Source organism: Amblyomma maculatum, chromosome 1 (assembly GCF_055883805.1).
Source record: "Amblyomma maculatum isolate TAMU_Amacu chromosome 1, ASM5588380v1, whole genome shotgun sequence".
Lineage (NCBI taxonomy): Eukaryota > Metazoa > Arthropoda > Arachnida > Ixodida > Ixodidae > Amblyomma > Amblyomma maculatum.
In genome coordinates, this window is record NC_139344.1 from 112,077,094 (window position 1) to 112,094,190 (window position 17,097).

Here is a 17,097-nt window from a genome sequence, read left to right on the forward strand (position 1 = left end):
CAACACTTTGCACATTATATAAGAACATTTTGTGCACTTTACCGGTGTACGCGTTCATTGCACATGACAACCGCTCGTCGATCACAAAAGTCTTTTCAACTAGCAAGTTTCCTCGAACTAGACGACGAGTGTAAAACAGCCCGCATCTTTCATCTGTCTCCTCATCGCGAAAGTACTCAAATTTCCATTGAGTTGTTGCCAAAGTTACAGACTCCAGGGAATCAAGATTAAAGTCCGAGTCTGTTTGATCAGATCGATGCTGCTGTCCTGTTCGTGCTGCTCTACGGATTCTTGTAGGTTCGCTTCCGACACCACTGTCGAAACACATATGTGGAAGCGCGATCCTAATTGGTGACTTTCTTTTCGGTCTAGAATGCTTCGATTTTGAAATGTGCGCTGGCAATGAAAGAAAAACCCTTGGTAGAGCGCCTGGTGCCAACATCCATATCACTCGATCCAAAATTACTTCCTTACCTTGAATTATATGCCGAAAGGTCTTTAGGACGTCGTCCTCTTCGAAGTGCAGATCACAAACCCAGCATTTCGAAGTCAGTTTTTGATCTTTTCTATGAAGGGCTTGCTCCCATCTTTTAAATTCGATAGGGTCCTTCGGTGGCGCGAAGAAATGACGGCCTTTCGAGTCTTCATTTCGATACCCGCTTTTGCACCCTGGGGCAAAACAGGTCAGCATGGAGAGTCTCGATGTCGCAAAATAAAAACAAAATGAAAGAAATAAGCCAAACGCAGCCGACGCGCAGTGACTGGCGCGGGCACGCGTTTAAGAAGACCGCTGCAGCCGCCGACGTTGGCAGCCGCGGGGCAGAGAGTGGCGGAGACGGATCAGGAGTAGTTATAATATTACTGCAGCCATATAGAGTGCAACGGCAACATGTTGATGGGTTATACGATATCTTGAGGCGCGGAGCCTTATGCAACCAAACCTCCCCCCATCTGACAACGGCATGGCAACACCTAACAGCTACGTGTGTGCCGGCCGCTCCATGCTTCCGCGCCGTGTGTAGCAGACGACAGCGCCCGGCAAGGAGCAAGAGTCGACTGCAGCGCCGCTAGTTCTCGCGACCGCCACTTGGGACACCTTTCCGGGCGGAGCCACATGGGCTGCATCGTCATCGTCATCGCCATCGCTCTACGCTTACCTGTTTCGCTCTGGATTTGATCCTGGATCCTGCTTCAGGTGCGCTCTCGCTGCTCCTACGCGTTCATCCCCATCTTCATGTGTTCGATAGCTCGTTCACCTGTTCACAGCAACAAATAAAAACAGCACGCTTTCGCTTCTTTTGCAGCGCTAAAGTCAAAGAAACTGCTGCTTTGGCCCAAGTGTGATAATGAGACACCTTTCGGTCCTTTTCTGCCTGCATTTCTGGATTCCCCTTTTGTCATCGGTTGGAGTAGTGAGATGTACGACAAGAGACGATAAACTGGAGTCACCGACTTTGCTAATCGCTGTCGTGCTGAGAAACAAGGCGCACGTACTACCACACTTCTTCGGCTACCTGGAGCGACAAAGCTATCCTAAATCAAGAGTGAGTTTGTGGTAAGTTAATTAGCGATTCAGCTAAGTGCAGTCACTATAACTCATGACCGCGGAATTTGTAGTGGTGAATTGCATTTGTATGGTAGTACATTATGTCGTGCATAGAAACTCGATGTGACTATGAAATTACTGAGCGTAATGAGAAAAAAAACCAGTACACTCTACCAAATTAGTGGTTTTCATGCCAGCAGGAGCATTTAGTACGTGATGTATACTTTGCGAGATGCCAACTGCAATCGAGACTCAAGTAAATAATCTTTGACCGTATTGATCTCGCTCGCTACCTACTATGGACATTTCATTGGCTCATCACTGCTGAGCACGTACTGATGCGGGTTGGTGCCGTATATATTGGTACTTTCATATTAGTACCGTCCGCGTACTAGTTGCGCGTCGTCTGCTTCATTCCAAATGACAAACTTATAGTGAAAAGCAGCGTGCAAGTGCGCCACGTGGCAAATGGTTGTACGAGATTACTTTTTCTTCACGTTTTGTAATAGATCGAAATAGTTAAAATAATGTCACTTATTTACACGCACTACATGTTGCGGGTTAAGTGTCTCGTTAATACGTGTGCCAATTAAAATTGGTACGGCGCAATTACCTATGCATTCTATGTGTAGGGAAATAACACCTAGATGCATTTGGTGCTACATTCTCAGTGAGCTTGATTTACTGGCTTCTGAAAGTTTCGTCCTTTGAAATAATTATCACTCTTGTGCTGATATTGCAGAAGCGGTTTTAAAGAACCGACTGGCATAGGAAATGCTGAGTGACACACATGCTTTGCAGAGGTCTTGTTACAAGTATGGTGCCTTTTAAATTGAGTCATTGGGTATATTCAGCCACAGTGTCATGGAATTTGCAGTCTTTGATATCTTGCACTTTTGAAATACTTTAGCCGTTATCAATTATTGGAGCTTTAATGAAATTTATCACTGATTTGGATTGTGCTGTTCCTAGCTTATAAAAAAGGAAAGTTAGGTCTTTGTCAAAAGTGCAAAATCCAGTTTGCTTTTGGGCCACAACATGTGAATCATAATGTATTCCCAGTATTGGAAATCTCCTGAAGGGTTAGAAGATTTTTTGTGCTGTCTTATCTAAGAAGGGAAGGACTTTCATGCACTACTACACAGTTTTGAAGCAGACCTCCCTGGCTCTAAACTTTTGAAAAAGGCTGTGCTTTTCTTGATTCAGCTGTCTGACTAGTTACAGGTATGTGAGGATGGTACAAAAAGTATGGTAACAAGAGCTCACATGAATAACCTTTATTTCCAGGCAAGTATTCTGATATACAGTGGTATGTCACTAGTACATGTTAGTTTCCAGTATAGTCACAATGGTTACCCTAACATTTCTTGTGTGGCACACCAAGATTTCAAAGCTACTGTAGAAGAAATACTTTTTCAGTAGTCTGAAGAGAATTACTGGATGCCAATTCCGGGCTATGGGGAGAATAAGCACGTTTTCCTTGCTTTCTCCATTTTTGAAGAAATGCTGCTCAGTTCCATTTGCGAAACAAAAAAAGAAAGAATGTACGGTGATGGCCTTCTGATGGTGTTCCGACGAATACATGCTATGCTTAATTTTGTCACTCGGAGAGTAAAAGCGAATGCTGCCAGTTGTTTCATACACTGGAGCAGGTTAGGGAGGCCAGCTTCAGAAAATGACCCTCAAGAGGTGTTGTGTTACCGAATGACAATGCCTAATTTTGCTTGGCCACCAACACATGTGCATTGTTTTCGGTGCTTCTGATAGTCCAACCAGCAAGCTATCATGGCAAGGCTTCTGTGACAAACTCCATGCATATTTCTTCTATGCCAGCACCGATGCTTTGGCGTACCATAGGGACCAGTGTTTAGAGTAGCATGGTGACTATGTTTAAAAATAAAGTGTTTGGGAAGCCTACTACTGTGTGTCAGTATATCTATCTGTGGGATAAAGCTTGTCAGTGAGCCTTTTTTGCTTTACCTTTGAATCTTCCTCGTATTGCATGTTCTTATTCTGAATACCTTACCCAGATTCAGAGCTCATTATTTTCACTGATTAAAGCATTTTTGTATATAAAATTATGGCTTATTGAAACTCAAATGCTTATTTGTGCTTTGAGAATATAAACAAGATTTTACAACAGGCAGTTGTTCATTAGATGCTGTCATCCTTCGTCATGTGAATGATGAAACTTTGCAGGATTTATACAGACCACAGTGTTGACACTACAGCTGAAATGGTGAACACTTGGGCTGAGGAGGCGTCGGGTGATTACCACAATGTCAATGTGACCAAGGAGGATGGTGATGCATTCTTTCCTGACGAAGACGGGGTGCAAAAGTGGACATCAGAGCGCTACTGGCATATCATACGACTACGCGAGGAGGCAATCCATGTTGCTCGGGCAATGTGGGCAGACTTTGTCTTAGTGAGTATTCGAAGGGATATTCAATGAGCTCATCTTGTGTGTAAGCAAACATGTAGTATGTGCTCACTTTTCTTCCAACTACTTTTAAGAGGTGCGTTATGCAACTACTGAAACTGTGCGTAAAGAAATTTGACTGACTTCAAATGGAAAGGTGCGTAGGCAAAAGTGTGAAGGCAGAATTAATGTTTTTGAAAAGTCCTTGGGTGTTCAGGCCATTACTTATATCCGTGTAAGCTCTTGAAGAAGAGCTTTATCACATGCAAGAAAATAATTTGCCCTCTAACAACATTCCACTTGTTCTAAATTCATCACATTTAGCATATTCATTGTGAAGATTGTGCTTTGCTCTGCCTGTTCAGTCATGTCATCTGGTGCTTGACATGAGAGCACTGTGAAAGTTTTTAATTCCTGCATTCAATGAGGGCAGAATATTTCATTATGGAGCATGAAATGACTAATTGTTTTATGATTTGGGGATAGACAGTTTGTTACATCAGTGTTAGGAAAATTTTACTATTTCACAGTGCTGAAAAGAAATACTCGTATAGCTATTTTATTCTGCTCCAGTGCAACAAATTTTAACTGTGCAGAAATGTTGAGCATGTACAAAGAAATTGTGGTCAGAACTAAGTGAGAAAGTTGGAAAATAGGATGCCTTTTTAATAACCCAGTTAACAACATTAAAGTGGCTGGTTTTTCTCTATGTGTTTATTCATACTGCCAGTGAGTGCCAAGACAGGAGTTTCAGTTTCATCAAAATGATATTTAAGTTTATGACGCAGCAACATTAATGATTCTCGTCTGTGGCTCCCTTTGTGAGTCCCCATTTGTGCACATGCACTTTGCCACTTGCCTTATCCCATAGTTTGTCTCTCTTCTATCTTGCATACTCATTAGCATACAGTCATAAGCTACCACAGTATGTGAAAGACCACTCGAAAAAAATATACAAAGCATCGGTTTAACCAAGCCATACGAATGGGCTTGCATGGCCTAGGGGAAGTGTGTCTGAATTGGCGTCCAAAGGTCTTTCTTAGGTTTGATTCCCATCTCTCTCTTCCATCTCAAAGAAGCTGTTCGAGTTGACCGCTCCTGCCAACTCAGCCAAGTTACCAATCAGTGTCACCTGCCGGAGGCATGGTTGTCATTTTTTACGCACTATGCTGACAGCGCCAGATTTTCAGGAGCATACAACCTTTAATACTGTCATGTTAAAAACACAAAATGAAAATATAAACACTAGAAAGTGACATTGTGTCTATGCACTCAGCTTTGCTCATTGTTAACAGTACAGCACACATTATTCAGAACAAAAGGCATAGTCCATCAATTTGAGGAGTAAGCGATGAGGGGCTAGTTGGTAAGACACGATTTTGAAAACATGAAACTATGCAGGGGACAAGACACAAAAAAGAAGTAGACAGGGCGAGTGTAGACTAGCAACTGATTTATTGGAGCGACGCCTCCTTCCTTCAAGAGCATAACGCATGTGCAACAAACACTCATACCATTGCATCCAACGACTTCATCTTATATAAACTCAATAAGTTAAGGTCTTTCTTGTGCATCTTGTGCAGGTGAATTGCTGCCTCACAAACACACTTTTCAGGCCTATATTTGAAATGAAATGTGCAAGGCTTCAATGACAGCACGCACGCTTCTGTCCTTTGGGCAGCCTATAATCTTTGTATGCTTGAAAAGTGGCGTACATTTTTCTTGGCCTTCGTTTTTGCAAAACTGGCAGTGTCTAGGCAAATACTGTCCACAGTGTGAACTCAGAGTTGCTGTGCTTTTGAAGACATTTATTGATGCAGTGTCCCATCTGCCCTACATATACAGGCCTATTAATGAGTAATAACATTTGAAACAAAGCAAGCTGTAGAATCAACCACAGAGCAAAGTAGGTGCCCTGTAGAACAGAAGCTATTTATGAAATCCCACTCAGCTGCGGGTCCGTATATGTAGGGCAGACAGGACGCTGCATCAGTAAACTCGTCTTCAGAGCACAGCAACACTTTGAGGTCAGCCTTTGAGTTCACACTGGGGGCAGCATCTGATCCGATCTTTTAGTGCTCATTCACATCACTTGAGACTGTTGAGATAGTTCGCAAAATAGTTTCCACATAAGCTTCTTGATTCCAGTCAGGATATGTCTGGTTTAAATTGGCTCCATCTGAGTTGATCCCAGTCAGAATGATTGAGATGGTCTCGGGGTTGCCTTCAGCTGTAAGGTCCAAATTTCTACAGCGAAAGCTGTTTGCAGAAGGCCATCCGCTGATTACCTCTTACAGCCTTATGGACACAGCTTAACGGGGCAGGGTTAAGAGTGGGGATGAGAGATGGCTCTGGGGTCACTGATATCTCTGACACCAGAGTTGGAGCATCAGAACATGGTCATATGCATGAACAAAGTCAATGCGAGAGGAGGAGGTTAGCGCACCCTTTAATATCCACGCCATGGAGCAGTGGGAGGCACAGATACGCAGAACTGGTATTCACAAAGGTTAACTAGTAACAGTAGCCAGCTTGGATTAATGTTTAGCTGCACATTGAGAACTGCCACCACAAGTTTTTCCATGTCAGTTCGATAGAAAATACCCAGAGTTTGGATTTATTTTTGGCGCCGGTGTTTCGAAGAAATAAATGAGAATTCGTGTGTTTATTAACACGTCGAAGCTGGCAGCATTTATTACTGCAGTTTATCAGGATTTTTTTCAATTGTTTTTGCTTTAGGAATGAGTATTTTTGCTATCAGTGAAGCTTCACTATAGGTGGAGTTATGGCAGAGTTTCGCTGTAGTAGTCACCAATTCATGGTTCTTGTATCACAAATATCACTTTTCTCTTCCCAGTTTCTCGATGGTGATGCCTTGCTGTCAAACCCCAAAACAATACAGGACCTTGTTGAAGAAAACAGGTAAGCTTTTGTATAGATGATCCAAGTGAGAGGTCGGTCTATATACTGTGGAGGAAGTGGGAAACTTATATGTGAAGTTATGTTAGTGATTCCATGAGATGTGTTCTCACATGTCACTAGTAAAGACATTGCTGAAGATGGACATCACCTTAAGGTGCAAATTATCATCCAAATAGTGGGAAATTCTAAATCTTTCAGATTTCATTGACTCCCTACCAGACATTCCTTTTGCTAAAGTTGAGCCAAAATGGTGTTTAGTACCGATGCCATCATCTGTTGGCTGTATACTATACAAACCCTAACCACTGCAAAATGGACAGAGAGGGGGCCACTAGACTCACCAGGAACCGTAAGTGACACTCAGCTTGGGATGAGCCTGGCTCGTCCATTGGGGGAGCACACCAAGAATGCACAGGAAAGGTTCCTATCATCCCAAATGCGTAATTATGCATTTTCTCTGCTGCCTTATATTGCAGTTTCTGTCAAGACCATATCTCCCTACGTCATGGGTAAACGTTGGTTTCAGGTTATCAGTTATATAGCTTTTGACTAAATTCTGTCACAAGAGCTCATTAAGTAAACAAATCAGCACATTTTAACCATTTTAATGCAGTCATTTTTGCTAAACAAATGTAAGGAATAAATGCTTGCACTGACCGCAGCCATGCCAGAGCTACTGTAAAATGTAAAGGCGCCCACCTTAAAAACAGTTTTTTGTATTGTCATCCCTGGCTTGAAATTGGACCGTGGGTGATTTTGCACATTTTGACACAGTTGTTTTATTCCCATATTTTCACACATTGTGCCCTCTTGTATGGTAATTTGACACTATTCAGGATGCATGTACAAAAAGAAGGCACACACATCGCCTGAGGGGGTTTTACTGAAAATTAAGGGCTGGAAGTGTTGCTTAGGTGCGCTATATATGCAGCTGAAACCGACGTAAACGAAGACAATTGGGTATGCTTACTGCTGCTGAAAACTCCCTTCAGTGAGGCTGTGTGGCATAATGAGACGACATATCAGACACTTGCAAGGACCTACCAACTCATGATGCTTGTTTGAGATGGGAGGGTGGCATACGAATCAACCTTCTAGGGCTCTTGAAGTCTGGCACGCCACTTCTATTTGTATGGCTTGGTTAAAGTAGGTATTTCTATTGAGGTCGGATGGTTGCTTAAGACTGGCTGATGGATAACATTTTAGCTTAGGGTTATATGCTATTAAGAATGTGTGAGGTATTAGAGGCACAAATTAAGATATTGGTAATTAAGGGGACATGCTTCACAATGAAACATTTTTCTTAATATTAGAGCCAGGTGGTCGAAATTTTCACGTTTCATCAGTTTTTAGGAGCTGTTCTCAAATCTGGTGTTAATTCTTGCCTATCTACTTTGGCTGAAGTTTTGCAAGTCGTCCATTTAAAATGTAGGGTTGCATTTGTGCACCTTTTTTTTTTTGATGCCAGTATAAATATTGTAAATCAGTGAAAAAAATGTCATTTCCTTCATTGTGATGCACTATACACAATGAGAATAAAGTGTTCTGTATTGGGCGTGAGCGCCACCATTGGAGCAAACGGCGCTGGCGTCGACCTAGGGGAGAAAGTGGGATCACGTGACTCCTCTTACTGCTGCTGAAGCAGACGCCCGATTGAATTTGTGCGTTTTAAAAGCTGATAGTCGCGTTTATTTCTGTAGTTTGGGTTGATATAAAGTGCCAGCCTGCACCTTTGATCTTGCATCGTTACTAAGGCTGCTGAAGTTTATTTAAGCTGTTGTTACGGTCCGTTACTGCTCTGTACCCGGACATAAGTAAGGGAACCCGATTCAAGCTCCCATTGCTACCCGAAACATAAGCTCTCAGAATTCTCCTTCCTTAATTAAAATTTGAATGGACAAAGTCAGCGAGTGATGTGCGCTGCAGACATTTAAGTGAGTGAGATTTTGTCCATAGAGTTGGTGAGCGTGGTGAGTTGTCCTAGGCAGCGTCTCCAATACTGTAGTAATTTCAAATGACAGAGTCCATGAATAAACGAAAGATAGAGCATTGCATGCAAGTTGGGATGTGCTGATCGAGATATGTGTAAAAAGAAAAACAAAACAAAAAAATACCCTACTGTACGTGGGAAAAACAAAAATCCGCTCTAACCAAGAGTTCCAATGACGGTGGTCAGCGCAAAAATTCGCTGTGTGGAACACATGTCTTCCCCTTTGCTAAAAAAATTAATCCATGTCATCCCCGCAGTCAAACTTGCTTGCTCTACTGTGTTCAAGGGAGCAAGTGAACGGTGCCGCTTCCGCCGCCGCTATGTGAATGTGCTCAACTTTCAGGCTCCTGACAGTCCTCTGTTCTTGCACAGGAATCCCATTACCTGTGCGCTGACTGCTCACATCTGACTGGTTGTGTGGTAGCTTCAGTTTTTTTTTTTCATAGCAGCAGAAATGCTGCAGCCGGTGCGCATCGTGGTAGCAGTAAAGCTTGCCAACTTTGATAACTCTGATTTGGTGAAGTGCATTTTTGCCGAATGACTGAGTCTCATACCTCAAAATAAGCTTATATAGGCCCAGACCAAGATATATATTAAATAAATAAATGAACGTAATGCTAACGGGCAACTGAACTGCCTAGGAAAGCATCCTACAGCAGCCGTTCAACGTGCGTTATCCCACTTACTTCGTCATGCGGGCGCTTCCGAGAGGTGGTGCCACGATATGTCCTTGTGCCCAATATAAAGTTTTTGAAGGTATAAAGAAAGTATTTACACTCTAAGTTTTGTTTTATTGGTGGAATTGCAATGCTCCTGCAAATTTATATCTGATTCACAGCAACAAATTGCAATCAGAAATAGCGGAGCTGTATTTTGGAAATACTAAAGAACGTCCTTAAAGATTTCATAGTGATACAACATTGGCTGGTGAAGTAATGTCCTGTAGAATCAGTAAGGTTGCTTGAAAACAACAAAGAAAAGAGGGTTTTAAAATTTTTACATTTTAGTAATGAACATGACGCTTTTTAAAACAACTTTCGGAAAATGCAGATTTAGAAGCTTCAAAGTACCACATTTTCTTAGAATTCTCCTGCAGTGTGTCTAGGTTTCTCGCATTGCCTACGAAATGTGTCCTCGGTGCTAGCTTTCTTTGTCATGTGGTGACAATTGGACTTGGCCTCAGCAGTTTCTTTAGTAGAAATCCTTGAGACTCGTAGACTGTCACGCACCTTACTCAGTAAAATCAATTCTCGAGAAGAGAGGTATTTCCCGAGAAGTAGGATACCTAGCTTCTCCAAAACTTGCTCGGAGCCTGTGCGTCCCTGAATGAACAACAGCGTGGCAACCTGACAACAGTGTGGCAACCTGACAACACGCGGTACAGCAGCTTTGAGCCAATGGCGGCGTCATTTTCGAGAGTGGTGGTGCAGCTTTTGGGGACAGAAGCAAACTTGTTTCTAGTCTCTTTTTGAAAACTGCTAGAGAACTGACAAAATGCAAAACGCCCTTCTTACCTTCCTGCAACATCACAAAAGTGGTAGACACCATGCTTGAAATTTGTAGCCGTCATTAAAGCAGTTTACTTGTGTCCATTGGTGCATCACCTCGCATGTTACGTCGCAGATTTTTATTACTTCTCTTCTAAATTCAAGACAGAGGTTGGTGGACATGAAGGAGGAAGGGGTGTAGATAAAACAAGCAAAAACAAAAAAATGCAATTTTTTGATGCAAACCCTTGTATTTTCACGCACGTCTCCCCCCAAATGAGCAGGGTTATACGTGCACGAACAATGAATTGCATGTAGAGCCGCAGACAGGAGTCATTAATGCCTTCATTAAAGACAGAGCTTAAGTGTTCCCCATATTCTGTGTTTCTCCTCAGTCAAAATTTGGGTGCTGCAGCTGGGTTCGAACTCGGGTACTCCGGGCCAGTAGCCAAGCACCTAATCACTCAGCCACTGCAGTAGGTACCTCATGATTGGGTAATAACCATGTGTGCACTTGAAAATAGTCTGATACTAACATGATGGACATGAAATAGATGGTGATCGGATGAACATGGCACTGGTAACTAAAACTTGCTGGAAAACTGTGTGTTGTTTTAAAGAAAAAAAAAAAGTGATGTATATGTACCCTCTTAATCAAAAATGCACAATCAAAACATTCGAAGGAATTTGTGATATCTAACACGACATCTGCCTGTTTTTATCTGGGCATCAGTATTTGTTTTTGATCACAACATCCGTACTTGCTTTTGTGTAAGAACAGAGGTTGCTAGCTAGTAATTGTACTTTATGTTTTGTGATGAAAAAGTTCGTCTGTAAGAGTTTGCAGTGTGTCAAGTTGAGATTTGCATTAGTTCATAAGCAGCAATCATCCAGAGTCATGGCTTTGCATGTAGTGATGTGGTGAAATAACTTGTAGCATTACATTGTAGCCAATCAATTCATGTGATCCCCCGATACGAAGCCACCTTGCAGCGCAGTGAATCACGTCAGCTAAAGCTGATGACGAAATGGACATTTCTGTAGATGCATCTGTAAAAGATAGGTGCTATAGCCTGGGTTTTCCCGGAGTACCTGTCTTCTAATGGTCCTCACACTGATTATGCTGCAGGAGTTACCCTGACCAACGGTGAGCTTTTGGGGATCTATAATGCACTAAAATACCTTCAGTCGAATCCTACATTCGTCATGGGTGAAACTTCATTCTGGAATGGACCCATCACAGACAGTCACGCCACCACAATTGAACTAAATTAACCTACTTCTATCAATCTAATCACGACCAAGGTCCATCATACTTTATTTATGTTCGAAGAATGTGGCCATCACATTTTGTATCATGTGGACTTCAGGACGCACTGGTGTTGGCACGGGGAATCAGTCCGCTCATGAAGTGGCCGGGGAGCGCCTACTTGCTTCCACTTCTCCGCTGCACCCTGTCGACGAGCAAACCCCATACATGGCTCCTGAAGCTCTATGTGATCAGAGGAAGATTGCCATTCATTTTTGTCTGAACCATCTCAGGAATGCAAGTTGTCGCTGACTTCATGATACCACCCCTCAGGGTTTTTTCGCTGGCAGCCCGCAGCTACCTTGGGCTGATGAAGTTTTCATTACTAAACTTTGTGCCACTACACTCCTCGTATTTTCCACAAATGGCTAGCGCCACATCATCCACAATTGCTGCCGCTGATTCCACATCAGCACAAATTACTGGAATACCCGTACTGCCACCTAAGAACATCAGGGACACCAGATGGCAATATTAAACTAGACCAATTTCATCAAATACCTACGGCACTGCTTCTTCTTTGATCGTGGCAGGACGCCTTGGTTACCCAACATGGTGCACCCACAGATGCTGTAGCCTTCGAACAACTCCTTTCTTTTGGCATCCACAGCATTAAGGACAGCCTTGCTGCAAATGGTAGATGAAGTGGCCTTATACAGGCAGTCTGAAGTGGGGCTTCTCACCCTGTGTAGTGGGCTATTCTGACTTTGTCTCCAGCTAGTGCTCTTATTAGTTTTAGATGAACTTTTACATTACCGACCTGTTCCTCTTCTTCCTCATCTCCCAACTGTGGCCCCAGGCCTTCCTTTACAGAAAAAAGTTTATTCATTTATTTGTTGCATTTATTCGTTGGGCTCTTTTAAGCTGATAACCACATACTCACGATATTCACTATTCACTTTTCAAGCAGCTTCATTCTTGAAAGGGATGTAGAATTTGTGAAGAAATAAATTGTAAATTATCTATCAGTTTATATCTGAACAACGGAGTAAAAGAACCTTAGTTCAGGGGAATTAGATACTTGTTTAAATATAACCTTGTTAATGTTGTAACCACCCTGCCGAACTCATTACAGGTTACCTTTGTGTTTGTTCTCCTTCAATTATTGTTGTGCCTTTGTAGCTGGGCCTGAATTCCGAACTTATTTTACTTTGTTGCTAAAAAAAAATGTGTGCCTGATGTGTAGTTGCTTTGCTGAAACTAACAGCCCCCCTTTTTTTTTTCTTCTTTTCCCTACGTACAATTTCTCAGTTTTTATCGTACCAAAAACCATTCCTGCTAAATCTTGTCATATTAAAGCAAGATTACTGGGAGAGCTTCTAAGTGCAAGATATCTGGTACTTGGCCTCAGATTAGTGGCATGGGTGACACAAATGCTAGTTGTTTTTTTGTTCTCATGCATTTGTACAATCCATGCCTTTCTGTTTTTGTTTATTTACTGCTGGAAAATGTATAGACTCTCCTCCGTCCAATACACAATTATTTTTGGGGTCTTAGCATATTTTTTCTGGCTTGGTTTACAGCAGAAGAGAAGCCTGGTTACACTGATGTTATAATTTTTTTTTTTTTTTTGTGTACAGGACTATCATTGCCCCCATGCTGGACTCCCGCAGTGCATACTCAAATTTTTGGTGTGGAATGAATGAAAAGGTATGTTCCCATTACTGCTTTATTTCATTTTATTTTTCTGAAGACTCAACTCGCAAGTAGTAGTAAATATAGTCAACATAATAACTGAAGATGTATGTTTAAATTGTGCAAGGAGGTAAAGGAAGGCATAAACTTGTGCGCTCCTCTCTTCTGTAGTTTCCTCTGTCTGGACTGTTTAACCTTGTTTCCTCTCCAGACAGCTGCATTCTCAGTTCTGAAGATTTGTTGCCCAGTAATGTGCAGTGAGAAAGATCCAAATGGAACTGTTAAGAAAACAGTGGGAGCCAGTTGGAATTGAGATGTAATCACAATTTCAAGAGGAAAATTGTATTCGAACAAAGCCCTTAATTTATGAGTGCTACGCAAATACTAGGTCTGCACACAGGTTGTATGCACATGCACTGAGGCAAACTTTATGTGTAAATAGCAGTACTTTTTAAGGGAATAAATGACTGTAGTTTTCTAACGCTCTATGTGTGAACCCCGCTGCAGTAGCTTAGTGTTTAGGGCACTCGGCTGTTGAGCGTGAGGATGTGCATTCGAAGCTGGCCGCAGCGGCTGCATTTTGATAAAGGTGAAAGGCAATGTGCATGTGTACTGCGTTATGTCAGAGCGCATTGAAGTACCCCAGGCAGTAAAGACGAGTAAACATTAACCTGAAGCCTTCTACTACGGCATCTTCCATGTTCTGAGTCACTTTTAAACATTAAACCCCATGTAGTACATGGTCGAAATTTCCAGGGTCCTCCACTGTGGCATCTTTCATAGTCTAAGTGGTTTGGTACATTAAACCCCACAAACCAAACCAAACCAAGCATCTAAGGTATGCATAGTGAAATGTTGTTAATGCGATACATTAGACTTCACATAATGCGATCAAGTCTACATTATTTACAAAAATTGCTGATTATTCAAGAGGTTGATGACATCATACGTCACATCATAAGCTCATGTGACATGGCCAAGGGTTGATTGGTTGGTGAGGTTTGCAACGTCATGTGGCCATGTAACATTGCTGAGTTGGCAGGTGCTCTGGCAGTTGACAGGTTACATGTCCAAGCACTGATTCGGGTGTATGACGTGAGACGATGTGGTCATGTGAAATGGTCAAATGTGGTGGGGAGCAGCAGTTTGCAACTGTGCTTGGTTGTGAACAGCTCTGTGCATCACATTGGAATAGAGCGAGAGTCAACACCACCTGTGTCTATTGTAGTGAGAAATGAAGTTGTTTGTTTGGATCTATAACCTACTGGAAGCTCTAGAAAATAGAGTAAAAATAAATACAAGAGCATGTGGGGCGTAGAAGGAACATCATAAAGTCACATGGCCATGGTGCAAGAATTGGACACTGAAAAATAGCCCGAAGTAATTGGATTGGATCCACAGCCGACTGTAAGTGCCCTACAGCTACAGGGAATACAGACTCGCTGCACATGCAGTAGATTCTATGTTTCTCTGTTTGTGTGTGATAGACTGGTTGGCTCAGTTGATCCCAAGTACTTCTACAGCAGGAGCAGCAACCCGAATAACTAGGAAGGCCAAGGAAGTATGTAGTCATCAAGTGGATATAGGCAGCAGCAGTGAGCCTGGGCTGCAATGACAAAAAAGTGCATCAGAAACATTTATGGTGACTGAAGCATCCCAATAATTTTTACTCACCATTTTGCTTTGCCTTGCAGGCAACTAAATGGCCATCGTATGGGTGTAATTATAAGCTGGGGGTGGGGAGGCAAATAATTCATGATGGCAACTCAAAGGGCAGCTAGGTAGTTTCAGGTTAAATGTGCGAGCAGGCTTCTTGGGTAACGCACGTCTGTTCAGTTATACATTGAGTGAGATTAATGTTGCGGCTCGGATTACAAATTTTTCTCGGACTATATTATGGGAGGGATCATTCAATACTTCGATATTCAATGTCCAAAGAAAGGTGTATGCAGCTTTGTTATTTTTTATTCTTTGGTTCCTGCTCTTAAAATCCTGAAGAAGTTCTTGTGTGAGGCCAGTTGGTGTCTATTTTCAATGCACATACAGCTTGAGCTGCTAGCTCGGAGTTTGCGAAAGTTGGCCTTTACTGCCAGCACTGCCACTGATTCTTCTTCTGCTCAAGTGTCTCTGTTATTCCTGTATTGCTTTTTTTTTTTTTTTTTGATTGTGCAACAGGACTTGCTGAGTATTTTCTATGAGTTTGCTGTTGTGATTGTGTGCTTGAATGAGACTGCATGAATGTGGATACCAGCAAAACTTTTAGCTTCATGTTGCATTCCTTCATTCAGGGCTACTATAAACGCACAGATGAGTACATGCCAATCCTTGAAAGAGAGAAAATCGGTGTTTTTCCTGTGGTGATGGTTCACTCTGCGACACTGATCAACCTGAACCATGCTGATTCCCGAAAGCTGACTTATGATCCACGAAAGCTGCAGGGCTACACGGGACCAAATGATGATGTCATAACATTTGCCCATTCAGCCAAGTTTGCAGGTAAGGTCTGCTGGCGTAGAGCATGTATGCCTTGCGTAAGCCAATAAAGCGGCTTAATTTTAGCTAAAGCAAGTGGAGTGTATGTGTTAGTAATCCTTCCTTCTTTGTCATAATAAAAAAGAGATGTTACTGCTGGGTTGCAAAAAGGCTACAAAACAACTCATGATGGGCCTGAGTTAGTCTGAGTTAATAAATATCTCTGTATTGTGGGAGGTGCCTTATATTCTTGCAAATGCTCTCTATTTTAATTTTTTTGGTGCATTTATTTGGTGTCTCTAGGTCAGCCAGAGACCTCATTATTATTTTAACCTTTTTGTTAGTATGCTAGATGCACAAAAGCATTGCAGTATTTTTGATGCACTTTCAGAAGCCATTTAAGGAGTCTAGACATCAGATTTTTGTTTGCTTTCTTTCTCTTCTTTAAAGTGATGCATTCAACATTAGTATGCTTGGATCACCCCTGGCATTTGCCTAGGATCCCCTAAATAATTTATATTTGTATTTCTTTTTGATACCGTGATACTGTCACTGCATAGCATCCTTTATACTCTCTGTGCCTGTCAATGCGCCGCGCGAACAATAGAGCGGCGCCGTCGGGTAAAGTTGCGCGGCGCTGCCGCTCCCCTCGCAGAGGGCGCCACTGACATAGGGGTCGAGGCGCACAGGTACGAACGTTGGCACTGGCGGGAGCGCTGTTATATCACTAGCGGGATAACTTTTCCTAAGCATGAATTGCGCGTATTCAGCATTTGTGTGTATTTACTTGTAAGACCGACATCCACTAAGCATAACAAGTGATCACGATACTTTTTAGGCAATAACACCAATGCTATATGACATTTTATGACAGGCGGTTTCATGAAATTGCGCATGACTCGAAGAACTGCATGACTGCTCTGCTAGTGCCAATGCTAATAGAAAAATTACAATGCTAGTCTTCGCTTAACAAAAAAAAACAAAAGTAAAACAAAATTTAAGAAGAAAGGCACCAGCATTTATTTACACATTTCACAACAGCAATTGTGCTACAAGGGTACTATGAAGAAGTGGTGTGATGAATAGTCGCCACAAGTCGGGAAAAATGTTCACGGTGACTGCTGTCACTGATAGCACTTCAGAAGCCAGCTTGATTTACAGATGATTGGAACAACTGCATCGCAGTATGCCATTGAGATCTGTAAGGAGAACAATTTTGGTGTCAGCTGTTATTTTCAATAATTCAGCGCGTCGTACAAACATTTTTTTTTTTAACTTGAAAAACAAGTAAAGGCAAATATATGCGTTGCATCT

General features: G+C 42.2%; 1 protein-coding gene across 5 annotated transcripts in view; it reads left to right on the top strand.

Moving 5' to 3' along the window:
* Positions 1 to 1,096: 1,096 nt before the first annotated feature.
* Positions 1,097 to 17,097, top strand: part of LOC146203507 (procollagen galactosyltransferase 2-like) — a 262,190-nt gene continuing 246,189 nt past the window's right edge. For all 5 annotated transcript variants that reach the window (XM_084588817.1, XM_084588815.1, XM_084588816.1 and 2 more), the window contains exons 1-6: positions 1,097 to 1,195; positions 1,305 to 1,555; positions 3,746 to 3,974; positions 6,826 to 6,890; positions 13,257 to 13,326; positions 15,600 to 15,807. In XM_084588817.1, coding sequence (XP_084444943.1) covers positions 1,347 to 1,555; positions 3,746 to 3,974; positions 6,826 to 6,890; positions 13,257 to 13,326; positions 15,600 to 15,807 — 781 coding nt within the window. In that variant the 5' untranslated portion in view covers positions 1,097 to 1,195; positions 1,305 to 1,346. The remainder of the gene's footprint in view (positions 1,196 to 1,304; positions 1,556 to 3,745; positions 3,975 to 6,825; positions 6,891 to 13,256; positions 13,327 to 15,599; positions 15,808 to 17,097) is intronic.